At 36.3% G+C, this 17,129-nt stretch overlaps 2 protein-coding genes across 3 annotated transcripts in view; one reads left to right on the top strand and one right to left on the bottom strand.

The window, feature by feature from the left end:
* SCOC (short coiled-coil protein) overlaps positions 1-17,129 on the top strand; it is a 702,416-nt gene that overhangs the window by 473,916 nt on the left and 211,371 nt on the right. The gene's annotated exons all lie outside the window — the stretch shown is intronic.
* Positions 175-17,129, bottom strand: part of INPP4B (inositol polyphosphate-4-phosphatase type II B) — a 187,258-nt gene continuing 170,303 nt past the window's right edge. The window contains exon 23 of one of the 2 annotated variants that reach the window (XM_039696121.1): positions 175-5,484. In XM_039696121.1, the coding sequence (XP_039552055.1) occupies positions 5,352-5,484 (133 nt within the window). In that variant the 3' untranslated portion in view covers positions 175-5,351. The other variant, XM_039696120.1, reaches the window with a different exon arrangement.

Below are 17,129 nucleotides of genomic sequence, written 5' to 3'. Positions count from 1 at the left end.
TTTAATTGTTATATCAGAACTTTTCTTAAATCCTTCCTCCTAGCAGTGATGAGACCTTTGAGTGGGCTCCCACCAACTCCTTCAGGAGGGAACACACTCTCTTTAGCATGGACAATCCTCCCTCTGGGCAACACCACCGCAATGACAATGAAAAATGAATAACAAACAAAAAAGTCAGAAACATAAAAAATAAACATTAAATTTATTTAAATAAAAATATACACATAGTGTACAATGGACATGGCTTACAAACAGCAATGAAACAAAAATGATAAACCCTGAAACATAAAAAGCATTGAATTCCTATAGTTGTGCTTTGTTTCTCTGGACAAACACATGCTGCATACTGAAGTCCTGTTAATGTTACTTGTACACAGCCCTATGTGCTCCAGAATGTAAGACAGGAACATCACAAGGAACAGCTACACAAAAAGAAAACAAGTACCAAAGTAATTTGGTTTTTCAGAAGTTTTAAAATCAGACCATTCATAAACAGAAGTGCTGAAAACTTTTAAAGCATTTTGCATGCATGGAAAGAGTAATCAAATACCACTGCCAACAGTTAGAACTCTAAGTAAGTGCAGTGTGGTTCAAATCTCACTACTCTGAACCTGGCTTGTCCAGGGCACTCTTTTATCATAGTCAGACTCCTACTGTAACTCTTTTTCCCAGTCAGCACACAAATCCTGTGCTTTATGTTTCAGCTCTTTGGAACAGGGAGACGCTGGTTCACAAGTCTCTTACAGTTTATTTATCCTGAAGTAATTGCTCATAGGAAATGTAAGTTTTTAACCTTGGCTCACGAGTGTCATGCTGATAGTCATGGCTGTTATATTACTTATTCAGCAGATGCTATGAAAGAAAGAGAAAATAAATGTTTGAGTCCTGTTGAGTGTAAGCCAAATGCTTGGCAACACAACAGTTGAGGTGTTGCATGGCTTAGGGAAAAAAACAATGTTTTAAGGACTGAAGTCTGTGATTTTTTTTCTCTCTAAAAAAGCATTTGTATGATTTTTTTTTTTTGTAAACATGCAATATACAAGGTAAGTTTGTGTTTTCAAGAACAGCAAATTACTTTAAAGCATATCCATTGTAAACATATGCTTTTAAGCTGCAAGGAAGTGAAAAGCAAGATGCAAATTCATGTCTCATGGCACTGCCTATACAGTACACTTCTTTATAATAAAAAGAGCATAAATATAGATATCAATGGTTTCAAGTTTACAATATAATCAACTGACACAATGTACATATAAGACTGTTAAGTGATTACAAAAATTAATTCACACAAGTAATTTTTCTGCATAGTTTTCAATGCAATTCCTTTCTTTATTACACTGGTTGATGTTCAGTGCATTTTCTGCTTCTTTTTAAATGGACCAAAGGATTTCTTGGAACTTGTGTTTAATCTAGAAAGAAAAACAAGTTTTTCCTGAAATTTTCAATAGGCATATTCTAGAGAATGTTTCAGAATGAAGTGTTGCACTTCATTATACCAAAATTACTAGTGAAGATTTGGAATACCATTTCAAGTTATTCCACTGCAACTAAGTGAATTTTCATCAGGAGAGATTGATTTAGACACAAAATTGTTTGTTAATTTCCTCATTTCACTTATGTAATAGCAAAGTTCAGACACCAAAAAATTAAGATTGCAAAGGGCTTCATTAACACTACTTCTCAGTTTGTATTTTGTTTCAGTTGTCCTCCTAAATTATTTTTTCTTTATAACACACACATTGCTAGGATTTCATCAAAATACATAGCTTCACATAGACAAAAATCAGATAACATAATAAAAAGTTTTGCTTCCTAATTGCTCCATAAAAGCCAAAATACAAACATTAATCAGAATGTATTTTAAATTCCTCAAAAGACTTCAGAAAAAAAAGACCTGCCTGTTTAATGTCAGTCATAAACATGTATTATAAACAATAGATAATATAATGTCAGTCATAGACATGTATTATAACAATATTACAATCATTTCTGGGAAAAAAAAATACTTTAACATTCCTTTCCTTATGTTTTTAGGTATTTCAGACTAGCTCTCTATCTAGTCATAACTCTGTGGGACAAAACCCCCATCTAAGTGTGTGCTGCATTGTACAAATATTGAAAGCTAGGAGCCCTTATTTCAGGATTCCTCAAGACAGATCCTGATTTGATTTCTACAAATAATATAATCTGTAAGACAAGATTTGGCTTTAGATGCCAGATGTATTTTTGAATTTTCATCTTCTAGCCCTTGAGAACTGCCCTCCTCTAAAAGCAGATTATTTTATACCTTACAAAAGTTTTAAGAGAGCAGTTATGGAACCGTTTTTGCAAAGCCACTATCAAAATCACTATGCTTACCTTATCCCTCTGCAAAACAAACAATGTAGTTTGCTTATAAAAATTAAGTTGTGTGGTTTTACTAATCTGAAATCCACAGTGAGCTACCAGATAATGTGCAAGACCCTAGGGATAATTTAACTCCTCTGTTAGACATTCAAACAACTCAGAGGGCTGCAAGCAGCTGCCGAAAAAGTAAATGTACTCCATGTAACACAACCATCAAGGTGCAACAAACCCCTCTTTGTTTCTTCATAAAAGGCAGACCAGAAAACCCACGAATTTTGAATCCATGGTCAGCTGATGGCACAGCCTTTGCCCACAGGGACCACCAGCAGGCACTGACCAAACAACAAAACATTTGGGCCTTTTTTGCTACTGAAGCAATGAGGCTTTTTCAGGAGACTTGGAGCACTTCAGCAGGTTTTACAAAGCTCTCCTGACCTACAACAAGATGTTATAATCCAAATATTAGTGAGAGAAATTTTAGCATTATTTAGGGCAGAACTCAGCCAACTCTTCTGTAATGGCCCGAGCACAATGAAGTTTCATTGCATTGACTGATGTGCTTGTGGTTTTGTCTTAATTACCTTTAGCAAATAAGAGATTACTTAATTTCACCAGAACATACTGTGAATGGCTGTTAAAACAAAAAGGACAGTAATTCAGTGCCATTTTTTCTTTCTCCTCATCAAATCCATGGCTTCAACGTGAAAAACAACTTCAACACAAAAATAACATGGTAGTGACAACAGCAATTTAGAGCCCAGGCAGGATTAAAATCCTGAGGCAAAATCTTGAAAAACTGTTTTCCTGACAAGAAAATCTAGATAATTTCATATTTTTAACTTGACAGAATGCCAATGGTACTCAGATAAAGAAGTCTCGCTATCTATAGCACCCAGCAGAGAACACCATCTCCACTGAGATTTTTACAGATAATTTCAGAACTACTGTGCAGTGGTTGGCATTCTCTACTACATACCTGGGGTTATATCGGTGATCCATGAGGAATTTATCACTATCTCTAAATTGCATGTGTAGTGCTTTTTTAAGCTAATAATAAACATGTATGTAGTAAGGGCTAGTGCAGCAGCCTGACAGAAGAAAACATTACTTTTCTAGGAAGGATTATGTTCCATAAATCCGCAAAAAAGTTTCACAGAGATCAGCTACATTATATTCATTGACAAACACTAATTTACGCACATATCCAGCCAATGAGTATTGTCCACTTTTACTGGTACATGACAAGAAGAAATCAAGGCATTATGTTCTCATCAGTCTGAGCTTATCTGTGATGCATTGTCAACTCTTCTGACATATACTGAAGTAATACATTCCAAGAAAAAGGAAGCAATTAATGACAGCACATTATATAATAGAAATAAAAAACTAATGCACCAAAACACTACTTACATTATCTACTTTTCTTGGAAAAAGAAGTTCCAATTAGTTAATATATTGTATAGGTGAATTTCTGGCTCCACTGAAGTAAATGAATATTAGAATGAGGATCTCTTTCTGATGTTTTCCTACAAACTCCAAAGCCTGATCATGCAAATATACAAGATACATTTAATTTTAGCTAAACGATAGATCAGTTCTATGGATCACCCAAATGAAATTTGCAGAATCAGGCTCTTAAATTCTGTTATAGTTACAGATTTATACCCAGTAATGGGTATTAATGGATTAAAAACAACAAATTAAAAGTCATGGTGTATAGAGATTTCTTTGACTTCCATAGGAGTAAGCAAACATTTACTTCTTTATCCATGGCAACTACAATTTCCTACAGATGCTCAAATTCCCAGGGTACTTTCATTAGGATACATTTCTCATACTTCTGCTCTAGTTATGAAAAGAAGGCATTACATAAAGGTCAGTAACCAGTGAATACTTGGGAATTTTAAATTGTGTTTCTCTCTGGGAGGCAGAAGAAGGTAGTAAATAGACCTAATTAGAAAACACAAATGTTCTCTGCAAGACAAATTTCAGGACTAACACAAGCTGGCAGAGCATTAACATTCATTTTTAAAGCTGATAGCTCTTCATCCTAGAGTGTCTACCTGCAGCATTACAAACTTGGTATAAATCAGCTGCAGTGGCTAAGTAGTCCTACTACAGCAGTTTACTCATAATATTTATTTTAGGCTTTGTAATAACATATCTTTTCATAGTCAAAAGATACATTAACTCCTGTATATACAACTTATTTTCCCTACCACTAAAGAAAATTTACTTTTAAGGGTTTACACTAAATAGGAGGTCAAATTCAGGTCACCTTACTTCTGGAATTATCTCCCTGATTTCAGTGCAATTTATGTGAAAGTGAAATAAGCGGTATTTGGCTGGGGTGCAAAAAACCAGGAGTGATACATCCAAATGAACCGCAGGGAATCAAAATGGAATTACTGAAATTACAGTCTGCAATTACTAAAAACATATTATGAAGTTACCATGCTTATGTAAAGAAGCTAATTGTAATTACCAAAATTATATTTAGCCCAGATATTAACATTAGCATGTTTCATAAATATTTCTGTGAAGGGTTTAATCATTAGTGATCAACACCTCAGTGCTCTGCTGGTTACAGAAAACACCTTTTCCAGCAGTAAGAGACCCCTTAAATCAAATCTCAGGGTTTGTTTGGAGTCAGAATGCCACCTTCCAGATTACTAATCTCTGTTCCTACAGCAAATGCCATTTCCCTTTTTAATCTTCAATCAAATGACCCCAGAAACTAATTCCAGCTGGCTTATGAGTCATACTAAGCTTCAATTTCACAAAAATAACTTGAATATATTTGTTTTTCAGAATATCCAGTCCATTGCTTTTTCATGGTATTTATTTCATAATGACTAACCAGATTAATTTCAATGTAAAATGATAAAACCTTATAAAAATAACACCTCCACTGGTTATACATTCCCAATTCATACGTCATAAACAGCGGTTGTTATAGTCACTAATTAGCATGATATATGCTCCTGATTACACTTTTGTGAAACTTAGGTGTCAGCTTTTCCATATGTCCCCTCTGGAGGTCTGTAGTACTTTGGGAAAGCCATCAGCTGTATCATGTTGAATGCATACTTTCTGCATTTGACATTCTTCAGAACATTCTCTATGCGGCATCCTTCTCTAGTGAAAGGGGGAAAAAGTACAACTTCATGAAACACAGAATAAATAAATATGCTTTATTTGTTCATTGCAGAGTTTCAGCAACAGTTGAAGTAAAAATAACAAGGATTCAACTCTACATTTTTGTTTTCCACGAGTGATGATACATCTTACAGAATTAAATCCAAGGCCAGGCCCAGTACAGTTATTGCCCTCAGAAATAGGTGATAAGATTTTCCATTCCCCCTAATATATCTGCCCTTGCAGTTTCAAGTTCAGTAAAAAAAAATTAAATACTTTAATGATACATTTTGTTCTAATTCCAGAAATATATTTGCCTTTTAAACATTTTTATACCTTTTTTTTCAATTTGTTTGCTATATATGTGCGAGTATACACTGCCCTAAAATGTGCATTCTAGGAACAAGGAATTTTATTAAGTCTGGCCCTAGAGATTTGTGAAGGAAAGTTTCATCTCTGCTTCATTTCCTGTATGTTCAGCTTTGCAATGAAAAAAAGAGAGAATGGCTTTTCAAACAGTCCAATCCACCTCTCTGCTTTATAAAGGAAGGATGTTCGTTCACACAGAGTACAAAAGTCACAAGTGCCAAAGTGGTGCATCAAGACATAAACAGGACTTTGTTAAAAAGAATATAAAAGTGTCTTGAAAGCAAAAGCAACTAAAGCAACAATTACAAACAGGCTAATTTCATTACAAAACAGAACTTATTATATTCTATTTACTCTACAGAAAAGGGTTAGTTGTAGCAAAGTAATAATCATTTATTAAACGAAAACAATCCCATCAGCTAGTAACAGTGAAAAAAACCACAACAAAAGAAAAGTCTCACAAACCATTGCCCTGCCATATTTGTCTAGGGGTTAGTTTGTGTTGTGCAAATTCATTTTTAATTTTTTTTTTTGTCAGACTAATTACTCTGGAAAGAGGGGTTCAAGCATTCAGGATTCCACAACTTCTATACAGTGACAGCATTGTAAGTGGGCTTTCTTTGCGCTAATTACAACGGGAAAGCTCTACCATGAACAGAAAGAGCAAATCAATTCACTCAATGCATAGTATACTTCTTAGAGTTCAGAAAAAAGAATGAAAACACAGTACATTTCAGACATTGGAATCTTAAAGATGAATCCTTGGGGTCTGAGTCTGTAGAAATATTACAACATGATTCCTTTTTTCTAGAGTTAGTTTGTTGCAGTTTGTAGAAAAGAAAGGAACACAAGTGAAGTTTATTGATATTTGGCTAATAGCAAAGCAAGACTTAAAATAAGCCACACAACCAGCAAGTGTGAGCTGACAAGCAGCAAGGCGACAGGATAGAAGTGTCGAGAAGTTGGCTTGTTATCAGTTAGACAGCCTGTTTCGGGATCATCCGATTCATTCAGTGCTCCCTGGGTTTGTCTGCTGTTAAACAGGGGAAGTTAGGAACAGATAGAACAGCATTTAAGCAGCAAAGAAAGCCAACACGCAGGTATTTTGACAAAGTGAAAGCACACAGCCATTCTGATGAAACAGATTTATCTAAGTACTTCCAGTATAACTTTTGTGTTCTACAGCTGACATGGGAAGCATGATGACTGTGGGGGCTACTAACATATTAATGCTGCTAGGTGCCTTGGACACAAGCAAACATTAAATAACTTCCACAATGAACTACACTATCACTAAAATGAACACACACACTTAACAGAAATGAAATAAGGAAGTTTAAAATAATAATAATAAAAAAAAAAGCTAAGGAAGCAAAGAAAAAAAGATCATGAGTATGTCACAATGCAACACTGAACAAATAGTGTCTCCATGCTGTTCACAGGCTTTTCAGTCCTGCTTTGGTATCTATTATGAAGTTTATTGGCAGAAATGAAAAGGCCACACACTAACAGCTATTCCAAAATAGTATATTAAATGATGGTGAATTGACTCAAAAAATTCATCAGTGCTGGTGACTCAAAGTCAATAGCAGTTCTTTTTATTTAAAGGCTTGCACTTACATTCTTGTAAGCATATCACCGTGTATCTTTATCAGTCAACACAGGGAGAAGCCAATCTACTTACAAGTTCTATTGAGTCTCACTGAATTGTGTGGTCACTGTCCTACCAGAGCAACAGGGATACTTCCACTGCCAGGCTTTTCTTTTGTATTCTTGACAGATTCTCTATAAGTAGAATTACTCACACTTCAACCACACCTCTTCAATCCCTCTGAAGCTTACTTGCATACCCTCGGGAGTTCTGTGTATAGACTTCCTTTGGGCAGCAAGGACTGGCAAATTTCTATTTACTATGAATATCCTATGATGGAAAGATAACTTGCCATTTTTTTCTGTGGACTTGAGAATATCCAAATATATCAGATGACAACACAGTGCCCTTTCAGAAGCACATATGACAAGTATGCTCTTTCTTTAAGAAAGAAAATGCTGGCAGACATTACTGTCCTACAGCTCCAGGTAAGATGAAAATGATACTCTGAAGACAGCAGCAGCCACTTCACCTTACAGAAAGCTTGCCTTTCTGACTTGTGTATTAAAGAGCAATGTTGCTTTTCTTAAGCTTGGATAGCAAGAGAGGTGCAAGAACTGCATTTACAGGTGGAACCCTAGGCAAGGGGGTTGATCAAATGATCAACCTTGCCTAATTCCTCTTTTGAATAAGCCTTCTATAATAAGTTCTTAGTCTGATTCTTTGCTTTGAACATTCAATCTGTATGTTACACTAATAAAGGGATCAACAGTTACTATTTTAAATAGCAAAATAAAAGATAAAAAATAAAATCCCTGCTATTTTCATCTAGGTCAAAGTAATTGCTGGGGGCAGTGTGTCTGCTGCTTTTGTTCTACAGATTTCAAGTGTCCATGGATAGAACTTGGGCAGAACTCAGACTTTACTGCAGGCATTCTCTCAGAAGATATCAAGAAATGAAGCTAATTACATGATTTATCAGTTGTCAACACTGAAATAAGTAATTCTGTGTTTCTCAATCAGACTGCCCCAGTTAATGCCTCTGTCCTAGGGTCCACCCACAGAACTTCCTTCCTCTTCTGCTCACAGTCACATTACTATTTGTGATCAGCTGTGAGGACTAACTTTATTGCTCCCAGTTAATGTTGTCCTCCACAATGCATTTCTATATACTTTTAAGAACCTGCTGCTTGCTGGTTTTCTTTCTTTTTTTTTTCTTAATCTCTACATCATCCCACAGGTTTGCCCCTTTGACCCTTTCGCACTGTCCCCTCACTCCTTTCCTGCTCTTCAAGGTGAGCCTGCAGGTTTCAGCTAACTCCCATTATGCCCACAATTCATGAGAGCTCTAGCTCAACCCTCATAGTCCCATCTCTTCCTTCCCAGTCAGAGTCCAGGTGATTTTGTTTGCCTGGCCTCTCTTCCATCACAGACATCGTATGTGCTCCTATGGCTGAGTGGATGAAGAGACCAAACTTTTTTTTTCTGGAGAAATCCATCTGGGCAGCAGTGAAGTTGAGCATTCAGTAAGTTTGCACAGCCACTGCATTAATCAGACTGATTGTGTACACCAATTTGGAGGGCCTTGGCTTTGCACACCAATGGTTTATTCCAAGCAGGCTGAGTCACACACTTGCAGGTTGTCCCTACAGGGATGAACCCTCCTACTTCTGCTGTGTACCTTGCTCTGTTGGACTCCACATCTCAACAGTGTGACTGGCTTTTATCTACATTGCTACAAGTCCCATTAGCATCAGTGAGATTTATGCAGGTGTAGTGATGAAAATACAGATAAAAGCCATTTGTTCTATTTTTTTTCAATAGAAAAGCATACAGTACATTTGTTCTTTGATATGCTGAAAAGAATGATCAGTGTCTTTTAACATAAAAAGTTCTATCTTTCCCCCAGGAAAATGACCGTGAACTGCTGATGCACAGGGACTTCTGTTCCACAAATTAGTCACATCATTCAATGCATAATTCAATAAAACATCCTCAAAATAGAGCAAGAGGATCCAACTCCATTATTAGCTTCCTAAGAACAAGCTGAGCAGAATAGCTAAATATGCTTTTAATTTAAAAGGAATATTTGATCAGGGTCAGATGCCTTGCTAGGATCTGCCAATATTTTTTAATGCAGTGCAGTGACAGTGCCTTCCAACACACCCTAAAGCGTCCTCTGCAGTGACTATTAAACAAAGAAAGGACCTATACCCTGCTGTCAGCATCATAATATTGCTTCCCCTGGCTCATCCAACCCTGGAGAAGTTTTACTGCAAACAGCAGGAATCCCACTAGTGCCCTGTCAGCTGGATTTATTTGGCTTCTGACTGACAGCACAACCAGAACAGAGTGCAACATGCTAAGGTGGGAAGATGCAGCTGTAGTTTCAGATGTTATCTCCATCACAAACTGTACTGTAACAGCAAAAGGAAGGAAGAAGACTCCCAACATAACCAGCAAGTTTCTATTTCACAAATAATTTTAACAGAAGTAGTGAAAGCTTCTAAGTTTGTAACATCTGGAGTCATGAACACCCCACTAACCTAGCATACAATTTTTATTCATTTACTCTCAAATTGTTCATTTGAGACCTACAGCATAGCACAAACACATTGTAGCAGCCAAGGATACTCTAAGTTAATGACAATATAACCATTTCAGCCTGTCTTCCATCTCATTTGATGTTTTATTATCCTAAACTCCTATTAGGAGTTGCTGCATGCCTGTCAAATGAGACAAAGACAAAACAGCAGGTATTTTTTGCTGTTTTCAAATCAGATGACAAATTATTTGAACCTCAAAGTAGCGAAGCAGAGATGATGAAAATAGTGTGAGGAAAAAGCCTCTCAAGTCCTTATAGAGTCAAGCACACACATGAGGGCACATTCTGGCTTTTGATTATCAGTCACACAGATGTCCCTGAGCAAGGTTTTTGGAGGAGATGATTTTCACATTTTGGGATGCATGCTTCTTTTTTAGAACTTTTCCAGCTACAGTCACTAGTGACACTGGAAATGCTGAACTGTTCTACATGATTTCCTAAGGTAGAATAAATGGGCAGCTTTCTATCAACAGGCCGGAGTCCCATGTGCTAGTGGTGACTACAGTTTGAATTAATGTCCTACTCCACTTGTACTTTATGGGAATTTTCCTTTTTTTGCAGACAGATTGAAGCAGTATTTTCTGCTCCTGCTGTGTTTTGCTTGCTAAACTCCAGTGCTGACACACAAAAACCGCAAAAGTAAGAAGTCCCATCTGACAATAGTAGAGACATTTCTTCAAATAGAAAGGATTGCCAACAGTTCTTAGTCTTACACAATTTTGATAACTTACCTATTCTTTTTATTTCAAGACAGTCAAACTCAGAAGCAGCTTTCAAGAAGCAGCTTATCTTAAGAAGTTTTTGGAATGAAAGCATCCTAATTTCTACATTATACATGTTACTGGGATTGACTGAAACACTTCAGAGAATAATCAACTGTATCAATGTACAGCACTGCAGTTCAAGAAGGCAGCCTTAACTTTTTCAAAGAGAAAAGGTGGGATCCTTGTGAACATCTCCTAGTTATTACAAAGCTGCTGCACTATAACATCTGGAAGAATAAAACATGATTCAGAAGGAAATAAACAGGTCTCAGCTTAGTCCTGAAGGATTTCAGTATCAGAGCAGAACTCAGATAAAACATATAAAGGAATATTGGGGAAAAAAATTATTTTGAAAGATAAAGTTGGTACAATAAACCTCTAACAATTTTTTAGAACCAAAAAAATGGTTCTGCATTGTTTCAAAATGGAAGATGAGGGAAGAGAACCAGCAGAGACATCTTCTGTATCAATGATCTTTACAACCATTCTTTTTCTGATACACATTTAATAACTTACAATTTTTCCCCCTCAAATCTACATGGCACTAAATAAAGTAGAAGATGCTAGAAATAAATTTTTGCTGCTTATATGATCCTATAATCTCAGCTCAAAACAACTAGAATTGCTGAAACTGATGAGCAGTCTTAGATCTAAGAATACTGAGGAATTCAGTCAGTGATTTAGACAGCTATTTAAACATACACCAAAAAAACAGACTGTTTATCAAATCTGTTTTATCAAATTGTCACTTAATCCCCTCCTCCTGTTTTACCTCTTGTGCTGCAAGTTTTTCCCTACCCTTGTTGCTTGTGCTGGCATCCTCCATTTCCCTATTCCTTTCTTCTCTCCTTGTTTGGTTATAACACATGACTTTCTAATGCATTATTTAGGAAATAAAAAAGAAAGCATATCATATAACATGAGGCTTGACCACTGAGTTGGACTAAGCAGCAGATTCATGGTGCAGTTATGATGATAAGACACCTAGATCTTGAAAAACAGCTATTGAGAAATAACTGTAGGGTTTGAGCTCAAAACTATTATGGAGTTTCAGTCTGTACAGAGCTAAAAATTCAGCTTTGAGGAGGTGGTCAGAGACAGCAAGCTACTGGAGGTTCAGCTGTGGACAGGATACAGATTTTAAGCACTATTATGAACAGGCTATAACAGTTCAGTGCAGAGCAACAGATTAATAAAGAAACCCTCTTGCAGCAGTATTTACTAACAGGCAAGGAGACACCGTCTTACAGCCACATATCCATATCCAGGAAAACCCTGCTGTCTAACATGCTCACATGGACAGACAGGGATCCTTTGGAAGGAATGATGAAGTCAAAATTCAATTTACACAGTTGCTCTTTTGCTCTGCTGTGTATGTGTTCGCCTTGAAGTCAAAATAATTATAAATGTGCAAATTTATGACCTATTTTATCAGCTTAGCTGTGTTTGCATTTCCCAGAGTAGGTGAAAGAGACACACACCCTGCACTGCAGGCAAGGAAACAGCACAATTCACTCCAGCTTTGGGCTATGGGAACATCTCCCAAATTGTTGGTTCACCACAGAGCAACACCCCTACTATTTGTCTATGTTTACTTTTAATATACAATTAATTCCAAAGAATAGATGAAAAAAGGGCAGTTTCAAGCTTTATATCTAATATGCATAAAACATGCTACTGGGTAATATACATCTCTACCAGTGTTAATCTTAGCAGTTCAGAAATCTCTGCTGACTGCAGAGGAATTAATATTTTCCTTTGTGACTGATACAGAATGCCTGCAAGAATGTTTTCCCCTCAACATTAAGAGTATCTATATGGTAAAAAATAACATTGACAAAATTATTATAGTGAAAATATAAGAAACATTAAAAAAAAGTTCCAGTTAGAATCACAATTTTTTTCACTGGTGCATTTAAGACACCTACATTAGCAGGTTAAATTCACCCTCAGCATCTGAAGAGCCAAGTTGACTTTCTGTGCCTATGACCCTTAATCTGCCAAAATGGACAACCAGATATTGCCACATGGGAACAGTACCTTGGTCATGCTAACTCCCAAACTGCCCTGGAATCACTTGAGAGCACACAATCTGCCAAAACTGCATCAGGAAACCTTAAATACTTTTACTGTATAAAATGACTGAGATCATATTCTAGAATCTATCCTCAGAGGTTTTCAATTTACAAGTGTGGCCAGAGGCTTCAAGTCCTGCAAAGTCATTGTGGTGACTGTGTGAGAGATTAGCTTCAGAACTGAAAAGTGATGGGTTTGCAGAAGAGATTCTTCCTTACCTGCCAAGACAGATAAGCAGTGTTTGAAACATGATTTTCACCTCTATTATACTCCAAGGAAAGGATTTGATGTTTTATTCTGCTATTTACTGATAGTGCTCTGCAGTATTACACATAAATTTTACAAAGGTTTCTCTTTCTAGTAAAAAATATGGTTCTAATAATCTTCCTAGACACTCTTCTATAAAGTATTAGGATTACATGTATGTGGGAATTTCTCAGGACAAAATTGCAAAAATCTTTCCTGACAAACTTCTCTTACAAGGTTTGAAATTCAGCCTAATGTACAACCAAAATGAAAGTAAATGTAGTCTACATCTTTGTGCAGGAAAACAACCAAGCAAAACCCCACAGGTTTTACCTTCAGTTAAGCTCTGAATACTTACAACATTTCCTTCCACAGCATTATGGCACTGGCATAATTGGTTAGTGAGTCACACTTGTTTCCAGACTGTTTCTGTCACAGTAAGAAAGTTTTACTGAAGATGTATTTATACATTTAGCTCACATAGCACAGTGAAACATAAATCCATGATAAATTCTTTCATATGTCTAATCAGGTTTAAATACTTTCTGTTGACCATGAAAATAAATCTTCATGAGTCATCCCTTTTCTTTTGGAAAAGATTTTTTTAGTCTTTTTCCCTATGCTGAGGACAAGTAGCAAAGCTGATTTAAGAGGCAGAAAGGGCTTCATACATTAGTTAACAGACATGTGTGAAAGATGATGCTTAAAATCTGTCATTCATTTTTAGGTGTTCAAATCTACGGGTAGGATGACAGAATTAAGGTTAGAGAACTGCTGGTGTAAACAGATCATTTAATCTATGTTACATCTCTGACTTGGGTATTTTAAGGGAAGAGGGTGCTGAACAGCAGGAATTCTAAATTTGAATGTTTTGACTTGGTGGGATTTTTTGCATGCAACTTCAGTTTGAGATATACGAAAGGAGGAATGCAACTGCTTCTCATTAATGACACCAACTCACATAGTCTCTTCATGGGATTAACCAAAGTGTGAGTCACAAACTACAGGCAACTGCTAGTCCCTTTCAGCTAAATATTGCCAGTTCATTAAAAACTTTCACCTAACACACTGATACATTTTTTAAAAAACACAAAATCAGTTTGAGATCTTATCTGTTCTTTCAGCAGCACACAGAGTATGTGTGTATATTTAGACAAGAAATTTGTGCACATATAAATTCCCAGTGACAAAGAAAAATGCACCTAAATCTGATTTTAGCTGCTACCAGAAACAAAAAATGCAGCCCTGTTTTGGTTAGGTAGGGAGCTGACCAAAACAACCTATCAAAAAAATGTATAGGCTGGCATGCAGACTGCAGCAACCTGAAAATTGTATTCCAACATTACTACCAATAAACCATCTTCTCTTCTCTCTAGCAGGCAGATTTTAAGAGAACTTTGGAAAATGCAAGGAAAATTCTATTTGAATCTGAAACACACTACTTTTCCATGTACTTCCTTCAGGGCAAATGACAAGGCTGGATAAAATTCTAATTTAAATGCTTTGAATGCATTTGTCATCTTTTTTGTTAATAGGTACAATGTGGAGACTTAGAGGAATAAACCTTTCTATGAGAAATTAGGAGTGAATGTAATTCTTTCATTTTACTTGTTTTGCTTCAGTATATTTTTAGAAGATGGCTGAAATTTTGGAGCTTGTTCTTCACCCAAGTATCAAGGAGGAGAACTGAAACCTTTTAAACAGTATATTGAATACAAGCATCTTCTCTTTGGTTGTTAAGTAGCATTTGTAAAGAAATTTTTATTTGAATGCTACTGCAGATTTGTTAAGAAGTTCATTGAATCTCACAAAGACAATATTAGCATAGATTCACTTTTTAAGCAAAAATAGCACTGCACTGACAGGGAGAATAAAGAGATGAAAGCCCATACCGTTTTGCCCCCAGTATCAAGAAAAAAAAGACTTTCAGAAGATTTGAGATCACTAAAGTCTAAAAATTCCATAAGCTGAGAATAAAGAGATGAAAGCCCATACCGTTTTGCCCCCAGTATCAAGAAAAAAAAAGACTTTCAGAAGATTTGGGATCACTAAAGACTAAAAATTCCATAAGCCATATATTTAGCTTCTGCATTCCTAAATCTTTGCTGGCAGAAAGGAGTAAATAATTTATAATACAGGTGAAAATATCTTCCTCTCTATAATAACACTACATTTTTCTTACTGTTACAAAGAGCTGAAGGACATGGTTTTGCTCAGTGCAGTAACAGTAATTGTCAGTTTGCCAAAGATCAAAGATGCAGCTTTCAGGATAAGCTTTATGAACTATGCTCAGGACTCCCTGAGCAGAAGAGGAGCTCACTACACTGTCAGCATTGCTTAACCATGACCTAAGTCTCTGACAGATGAAAAAAAATGGCAATTTACTTCCTGACCTGGACTAAACTATCAGATACATGTTAATTTTTTTATAAAGTCAGTCTTTCCTGTGTGGCAGACTGTGTTCTCTCAAGCACAAAATCAGTAGTGCAGAAACATTCTCACCGGAGTTCTAACTACAATGCCTTTCGACCTTCTATAGAATCTGCCAGTTCCTGAAACTTTGGAGACTCTGGATTTGAGATATTTTAAGCATGAATGTTCCCAAGCACACGTTCAGCAAGCCAGATATGCAACTACCAAGCAGAACAGTAATGGGCCTTTCCACATTTGGTGGCAATGGCAATTGCAATCACATGTAAGTGGAATGGATGCTATTCTTAAATGCCTATAATTGGGAAAAGAAGGTGTTTTCCTATCAAAAATCCAAAATATAAAAAAAAAAAAAATTGGAAACATCCAAGATTTTGTGGGAAACATTCATCCATTATTATTTTCTTCTTCAGAAGCAGCAGGTCAGTAGCAATGTTGGAGTATTTCCTTCCTTCCTTCCCCAGGATGGGACACAGAAGGTAGCAAGTGGGTACAAATCTCTCACTGGGATGATGGAGAGTGATCTTTGTCTACAGTGCATTTTTCTACTCTATTATATGCACTGCTTATTATGCACACTGGAAGGAAAACAGTTTAAGAAACATTTCAGTGTTTCATCATCTCATGGTGCTGCCACTTTAGATAAACACTGCTCCAATTTTCCAGATAAACCCTGTATTTTGAAATAACTTCAAAATATTAGACAACATGGACTGAGGCTGTGCTGGGGGCAATGCCAGTGCCTCTGATTTTACACTTGCTTTATAAGAATATAGTTCTCAACACAAGTCAGAGAAACAATACATCCTGGTATTGTTCATGTTTCTGGCCATGCTTTCTTTAATTACTAGGAAAACCAATCACACTTATTCATATGCTTCAGGTGTTTGGATTGAATAAATATGAGCCAGAGGCCAGGTGTTCATACAAAAAAATCTGCAGTGCAGCCAAAAAGCACATAAGTTGTTAATGAGAAACATTTCATCCTCTCCAAATGCCTGTAATGTCAGGCCTTAAGGAATTCTGCTTCATTTTTAATTTCTAATAAATGCTAATACCCTTCAAATATATTGCAACTCACCCCACATTAACCTCATTGGGAATAATACTACTTTCCAGGTAAGTGAGGGATATCAGAACTCACAATCCTCTAGCACTTGCTCATGGCCAGTGGACTATGAAAAAGTGCAGCCACTCCCCAAAAACATCTGAACAGGCTGATTCTGTCCCTATTTTTTGGATAATCCTGAGCTTCTGTGGCTGTTGGACAGCACTTACAAGCTTCTGGTAACTAAACAATTTTGGGGTGTTTTTAAAGATCTCAACTATTCTTATAGCTTTATTTTCAGTTACCCTTTATTAAAAACTTATTATCAGTTCACATCATCTTGTCAGAGCCTGGCATACACATGAAAAGGAGTCCGCTTCTCTTTTTGTTAGTATTCAATTCTGTGTTTGTTAAATACACTATTAATGCACAGTTACTGACAGCTTAAATAAAATCTATAAAATACAAAAGCTGCAATTAAACAGCAAAAGCAATTTTAAACAATTATCTTTGCTG

This window comes from Passer montanus, unplaced genomic scaffold, assembly GCF_014805655.1.
Source record: "Passer montanus isolate IOZ18808 unplaced genomic scaffold, ASM1480565v1 scaffold95, whole genome shotgun sequence".
In the NCBI taxonomy this organism is placed as follows: Eukaryota; Metazoa; Chordata; class Aves; order Passeriformes; family Passeridae; genus Passer; species Passer montanus.
This window is presented reverse-complemented; position numbering and strand designations above follow the sequence as displayed.